The sequence below is a fragment of the Poecilia reticulata genome, linkage group LG5, assembly GCF_000633615.1.
Source record: "Poecilia reticulata strain Guanapo linkage group LG5, Guppy_female_1.0+MT, whole genome shotgun sequence".
In the NCBI taxonomy this organism is placed as follows: domain Eukaryota; kingdom Metazoa; phylum Chordata; class Actinopteri; order Cyprinodontiformes; family Poeciliidae; genus Poecilia; species Poecilia reticulata.
In genome coordinates, this window is record NC_024335.1 from 3,243,394 (window position 1) to 3,250,904 (window position 7,511).

The 7,511-nt window shown below is 37.0% G+C and overlaps 1 protein-coding gene across 3 annotated transcripts in view; it reads left to right on the plus strand.

Moving 5' to 3' along the window:
• The window catches only part of LOC103464348 (ADP-ribosylation factor 1), a 14,226-nt gene extending 7,882 nt beyond the window's left edge, over positions 1-6,344 (plus strand). Inside the window, exons 1-6 of one of the 3 annotated variants that reach the window (XM_008408384.2) lie at positions 241-523; positions 3,259-3,339; positions 3,434-3,543; positions 4,299-4,370; positions 4,928-5,050; positions 5,161-6,344. In XM_008408384.2, coding sequence (XP_008406606.1) covers positions 457-523; positions 3,259-3,339; positions 3,434-3,543; positions 4,299-4,370; positions 4,928-5,050; positions 5,161-5,247 — 540 coding nt within the window. In that variant the 5' untranslated portion in view covers positions 241-456 and the 3' untranslated portion in view covers positions 5,248-6,344. Of the gene's footprint in view, positions 1-240; positions 524-1,984; positions 2,196-3,258; positions 3,340-3,433; positions 3,544-4,298; positions 4,371-4,927; positions 5,051-5,160 lie in introns of those variants that run through there. The other 2 variants (XM_008408383.2, XM_008408385.2) reach the window with 2 other exon arrangements.
• The last annotated feature ends 1,167 nt before the right edge of the window (positions 6,345-7,511 follow it).

Consider the following 7,511-nt stretch of genomic DNA (forward strand, 5'->3'; position numbering starts at 1 on the left):
CTGCTTCATGGGCAAATAAATCTGACAATCATCAGCATAACAATGAAAAGAAATCCCATGTTTCCTAAGGATAGAACCCAAAGGCAATAAATAAAGAGAGAAATAAGTAATAAGTAATCAAATTACTATTATTAATTTACTATTCATTAAATAATTAAATTAATAGATAAATTCATTATATGTTTAGTGGTGTGATGTTTCATTTTTGTTTAAATGACAAACGATGAGTACCTTTATTTTGAAAGTAAATAGGCAAACCGGAAGTGAGGTCATGAGGTGCCTCGGAGTTTCCCAGTGATCCAGGTTTTGTTTACGTGCTTCCTTCCACCGTGGATTGTGCTGACAGCTGTTGAAATGACGCCGTGGAGAAGAGAAACACGCCCACGGTGTTGTAAGAAACACGGAGACCCGGAGACCCGCAGCCCAACCCGGACTGTCCCCACCTGAACCTCCGTCATGGGAGCCATCATTTCACAGATCCTCTCCATGTTCACCTCCAAGAATCCCGTCAGGATTATAATGGGTGAGTTTGTGGTTATTTTAACGCCATTCTGGCTGTAAAACTGTGTTACAGTCTGGGAGATACGGTGGACCATAGCATATTAAATATGCTCTTTCAAAACAGTTTTGTGTTTACATTTTCTGAGACACAGTTTTCATTATCCATAGCCATGATCAATAAACAAAGTAGAGTTGAGTTGAAATATTTAACTTTAAGTGTAACAGATCTGTATAATATAGGCCCTTTTGTGATTTTATTGAAGTCCAGGTGGTAAAGGAGGTAGGATAGTAGACACGTTTATACTTTTATCTGTATAGCACCTTTACACACACAAAAAAATCTAAATTATATAAAATCTATTAAAATACATAGGTAAGACAAATATGAAATGATAAAAATGTATATATATATATATATATAAAAAAAGTGAGTGTGCAGTATTTACAATGCACAGGGGCGCTGTGCCAGAGAGGGCGCCAGGAAGCAATGGAGGAAAAAGTATTTCTGGGTGGTATTTTCTATGTTTAACAGCTTTGGGAGGGTTTGCAGGGCCGTGCAGAGACCTTTGGAGGGGTGGGGGCTCAAAGTTAAAAAACAGTGTCTTAAAATACCGTACAACAACATAGCAACAACCAATATAAATGGAGAATCTAATATTTAAACGGATCATACTGTATCATTGTCATAATGTGGGGACAATGCAAAGCAAATTTAGTTTATGTTCTCCCCGACGGGCTTAATGTTGCTGTTTCTGTTGCTGACAGAGCTAAATCATGATTCTGTGCAAGGCCCCATATTACCTCGGGCCGGCCCTGCATGAAGAGCGAGCCGCTGGGCTTCACAGCACGTCTCTGCTGAAATACCCCAGTGCCGGTCCGCCAATGCTTTTGGGACATCTTGATTTATTTGCTGCTAGCACTTAGCAACAACTCAGAGACGGAAGTGAGAGCGTTGCGCAGCACAAATAATCGCGCTGCTGGAACACATTACGCTAAATAATTACAACATAATTGTATGAAGCTTCGAGGTAGATACATTTTCCTCTAAGAATTTTTATAATTGATATACTCGAATTATTCGAGTAATCGCTACAGCCCATGTTACTACATGTAATTACTCTGCCAGTCACCATAACCTTGTTATTCACATGAAGTTAATACATTCTTTACAAATCCGTTTAAACATTGATTGTATGCGTCCATAACTTTCAGGCCGTGAAGCGCCTCCATGTTGTAATCACTCTTCCTGTTCACTAGGTAGTGAAATATGTCGGAGGCAGCTTGTCCACATCGTCTGACATGTCGATCCAAACAGCAGCCATTTTGTTATAGTTCTCTTGCACATTGGTTGGTCAACACAGTGTCCATATATTTTCTTTTTGTTGGTCTTGGTTCATCTATGCTTTACGCTGCGCTTGTCAAGCAGGACGGCGCATTTCTATCACTTCCGGTTAAATTGTGGGATCTATGTATTTTATAAATCCACCACTAAGTGTCATTTATGCGCCTGTGACAGGCACAAAATTAGTTTCACATCCTCATGAGATTAGCGAGAAAGGTGTGGCATAAGCCAACCAGCAGGGGGCGACATGGCGCAGCGGTGTCGCAGAGATCCCGGAAGCTACGAACCATACACGGATTGCTATGCTACGTCACTCCGTTGTCCCGTCTCATCTTTCTCACCTGTATTTCAGGTTACTATCCGGTGGAAAACCACTTATAAAACACGAGTTTTGTGTCAACTATTCTGGCCAGATAGTTAGTTACATGTTGTAAGGTGCGGTTTTATCACTGTATTTTGTAAGAGTTGCTGCTAACTAATTTGGCTAACCAGCCGTTAGTTTCGTGTGACGACCGTTGTACGTTTGACGTTAAGGTCGAAATGTAGCGATACTCATGGGAGGAGAACCTTCATAGATGTACATGTGTTTTGTTTTGAGTTTAAGTGAAAGTGTTTAATTGATCTCTGTGAATATTAAACTGATGTGGAGAAATGGCCTCACAGGAAATGTTCTAAATGGACGTAAAATAGTATCTTATGTAGATTTATGTATTTTGGTTGAAGTTTTTACTATCATATAATACATGTATATATTATATTTAATATATTAAATTATATATTTTATATACAATGTCAATAATATGTTGTATTAATATTTATAATTAGATATTTATGTAATATATTTAATATTATTTTGTGTTTTCTTTTAGGTTAGGTAAAACTTTATTAATCCCGTAGGGAAATTAAGGTTGTCTGTTGCTCACACATTAATTCACATCCACACAGCATTAAATAAAAATCGTACAACTGGAAACATCTAAAAGGTACAAAATATACATACATTAAAAAGTGTTCTAGCAAAGAGGTTACATTAAAATGCTAATTACTCCTTTTCTTATTTTAAAAGAAAACATGTTTTGGTATTTTGGTTTTATCTAAATAATTTGAGTTTAATATAAGTTTGGCATTGTTAAGCTGAGAATGAATATGAGACGGATGTATTTTGATTTTGAAATCTTTGATTTTAATTTTATTTAAGAGTTTAAGCTTGTTGTTATATTTTATCGAATAATTGATAGAATTAAATGTTTAATAAATATAATTGCAGAGATTCCAGAAGTTACTCCTGTATTTCAGGAAACTTATCTGTCAACTTGGTGCCACCTCTGCTGTACCTGTTACACACCGCCCTGTATCAGAACTCAGCTCTGGTTCTGGTTCTGGTTCTGACAGCTCTCCTCTGTTTGTGTCTGCAGTGGGTCTGGATGGTGCAGGTAAAACCACTTTGCTGTACAAACTGAAGCTGGGCAACGTGGTCACTACCATCCCGACCATCGGTGAGTGGTTCTGACCTCTGACCTCTTCCTATCTCACCTCAGATTATGAGAACCGCAGCGTTTTAAAGTCGCATGCCTGTGTTTTCCTGTTCAGGTTTCAACGTGGAGACGGTGGAGCATAGAAACATCAGTTTCACAGTTTGGGATATTGGTTATCATCTCATGACCAGACCGCTGTGGAGACATTACTACGCCAACACGCAGGTACAACTACTGCAGGTGTCAAAGTACTTATGATGCCTCTGGTTGGAAAGTTCAGTCACTTTGATGCATCCATGAGAAAAGTATTTGGCTTCAAAGCCAGCTGGACACCACTGTTACATCAAACAATGGTACTGTTAGCGACATGCTAGCTAATGCTAGTATTTCCCTAGCTAGGGAGAAGAAGCTACTATTTTCCACGATTTATGTCCTGGTGGACATAAGTACAGTAAATAAATATTCCATTCACAAAGTAAAAACTGTGATATGCTCATCTTACGTGTGAAATGTTACCCCTGATGTCAACTGGCATTTTGTCTGTGCTCCTGTGTGGAGAACATGAGAGGAAACAGAAAGACGACGTAAAACGGCCTTCTCCCACTTCAAAATAAGAGCATGAATATAAACATCAAACTACTTGAAGAATTCATAACATTCAATAACCAAAACTTTCTGTTTAGTTTACAAAGCAGCAAAGGAGATTAGTACTTTAGACTATATCCTGAAAAAATAATTTAGGGCAAACTAAGTGCGCTAAACTTTTTCAAAGTTACCAAAAGTGCTAAATGAAAAATCAGTGCATTAGAAGAAGTCGCCCACTGGCTAGCAGGGTGTAATAGGGGTTTCTCTGAGGTCACAAGGCTATGAAAGTCAGCTAATGTTTTCAAATATTGTGCTGCCCTTAATTTTTAGTGTTGTTAAAAATAAAATTGATGTTACAAACGTATTTGTTTAATATTTGGTGTGTTTTTCTCCAGGGTTTTATTTATGTGGTTGACAGCAGCGATTCAGAGAGGATTAAAGAGGCCACAGAAACGCTCCTTATGCAGGTGAGCTTCTGTTTGCAACATAAAACTCACTAAAGCTAAACAAATGCGTTTAGCTGAACCAAAGATACAAATGGCTCCTAGGGCCAGAAGGGCTGCTGACCTCTGGTCTGGACTGAGACTCTTTTTTTAAAAAAAAATAAATATCTGTTCAAAAACATCTGGAGTGGGTCTCGTCTCAGTCTTAAAGTAGGAGATTATTCCCAGATTTTAAATCAAATTAAACATCCTGATAAATGTAGTTCTACTGTAAACCCAATAACATGAACCAGAGTATTAGCTTACAGGCTAAGAGGTTAACAACATGATGTAGCTGCTGATTTATTCACTATTTAACATTCATTCCTGTAATCAAAGTTACAGAACTTATTGTGGTCATGAATGAACACTGCTGTGAAGACAACCAGCTAGTCAGCAGGCTCTCTCTGTCTCTCTCTCTCTCTCTATTTCTGTCGTCTACGTCTGTTAGATCGCCCTCTGGTGGGCGCATCGAGACATTACACATCGTTACCTTGTAACACGCAGCCTTTTTATACAGTATCTCTGTGTTTGTCTTGCAGCTGGATGGGGATGAGCTGAGGGACGCTCCAGTTCTGGTTTTTGCTAACAAACAGGACTTACCCGGAGTCATGTCGGTCGATGACATCACAGAGGCTCTCAGCCTATCAGGAGTCCAGCAGCCGGTAGGTACTTCCTGTAGTGATCAGAAAGAATTTGGGCAGGCGGTTTCATGCGGACGCTTAGGGCTATTACAGGTAGAGAGCGACCTTTGACCTGGTGTATGTTCCTGCAGTGGTTCGTCCAGCCGTCCTGTGCCGTCAGCGGCGCCGGTCTGGTGGAGGGACTGGACTGGCTCTCTGACCAGATCCTGAAGAAGTAGCTGCTGCTGAGATGCTCTGATTTCTGACGTTCCTGCTGAGTCTTTGAAGGCACCAGGCGCCTACCTGGCGCCGTTTACCTGGAGAAACCTGAAGGATCTTGTGAGAAAACGTCCAAACCTGTAAAACTATCGCACTTTCTCTGAAAAGAGACAATCACAAACTATTTAATGTTTTTATTTGAATTTGGGTTTGGAATAGTTGAGATATTTTTTTCTAAGAATTTTTCTGATGATTTTCTTGCTTCTCTGCACAACTTTGTGCTCTCAGATGTTAGTTTTGGGTGTTTCTACAACAAATTTGATGGTGGATTCACAAAAACACTAGAAAAATAAACGTGCTTAATTTCTCAGCAGATATTACATTAATATCTTATGAAACTTTGTATTTATAGTGAAATCTGTCAATTATTTGCTGATAGATTTTATGTTGTTCTTGATGGTTTCTTGCTTCAAACATTCAACATTTTGCACTTCCAATCACATGTTTTGTTTGGTTGTTTTTACAAATTTGATGTTAAATTAATAAAAAAGGAGAAAAATAAACCAATGTGCTTTATTTTTCAGCATATATTACACTAATCTCTCTTGATTTATTTGTATTTATTGTAAAATCTGTAAATTTACTAATATTTTATATTCTTTCAGTGACAGTTTTCTACACATCTTTGTGCACCGACAGATTTCTTTTGGTTGGTTTTAGAAATTAAATACATTTAAAAATTTTGAAAAATAAACAGATCTGCTTTAAGTTTCTACATGCATTACAGAGTGATATAAAACTGTTTATAATAAAATCTGAATGTCAGTTATTTGCTGAGATTTTTTTATTCTCCTTGATGGTTTTCTTGTTTCTAAAGGTTTTTCACGACCAGATGTTGTTTTGTTTTTAACTATATGGTAATTTCATTTTAAAAAATTAACAGATATGCTTTAGTTTTTTGCAGGCATTACACTAATATTTTATATTGTATTTCTTATGAAATGTGAATGTCAGAATAATTTAATATCATGAAAGATGGAGGTAACCGAGTCATATTGTCTTATTTTAACAGACTTAACAAATAAGCTGGGATGTAAATAAACAAATGGCAACCAGCTTTTAATGTCTACAAACTTTTTGTCCATTTTTCTTTACAACACCGGCTCGGGAAGGTGAGCCTCCCATCAAAAGGAAATTTAATTTTAAGATGCATTTATTTATCTATTTCAATTGCATGTAAAGTAACATGTTCATCCCATTTTGTGTCATGAAATCTCAATAAAAAATACATTGAAGTTTTTGTTTGAAATGTGACAAAAACTTAAACGAGTGAAAATATTCGATCCTCACATGATCTTTAAAAAAAATAATTCAAAAGCGATTCAACAAATTTGACCAAAAATGAGGTTAGAAAAGAAAACGCTGACTCAGATGGGTGAATGTTAGTGCTTTATTTAAATCACCGAAACCTTTTCATTAATCATCATCATCTTGGGACACGGATCTGCCCTGAACTTATTTACAGCTTAATTATCAACTCTGTTGTGTTTTTCTGCGTCTCCTTCACTTTTATGCACAGTTAGAAAATATCTCACCCCTTAAAAATCAAAGAAAAACAGGAAAAAGTCAAACAAACATAATTAAATCTCCATCTTAACCTGTAAATACGGCTGGATTTCCAAAGCCTGTGACCGCTGCGGTCCAACCAGTGTGTGTAATTTGGAAAAATCCAGCTTAATATTTAGATTTTCAACATGACTCAGTCCCAGCTCACATGAAAAATGGAAATAAACCAACACCAGATCAATAACAACAAAAACAGTCAGTCAGACTTTATGACACATTATGCTGAAGAGCTTGGTGACGATTTAATTTTTCATCAAAATGTGACCAAAAGTAAGAAAAGGGATGAGAAATTTCTGCTTGTGTGATAAAAAAAGTAGTTTTTAATGTAACATTAACATCTGAAATGTAAGGGAGTCTGAATCAACATGTTTTCACTTCATAACGGGTTAAAATGTTGGCAAGCTGAACTGAGAATGGGTTAAAGAAAACACAAAAACAGGAGGGAATAAATATACAGATTAAGCCGTTTACTCCCACTGGAAGTAACTTGTTGTTCGTTTCCAGAGTCAATAATTATAATTATACAGCCTTGAAAATCCCCAAGGTTTATTCCGAACATTTGAGGCGTTTCTGTAACTGCTGACTTAATCATTTTCTGATATTGTTGAAGAAAATATCTATCATCAGATTCTCCAGCTGTAGAATTTCTTATTTCTAC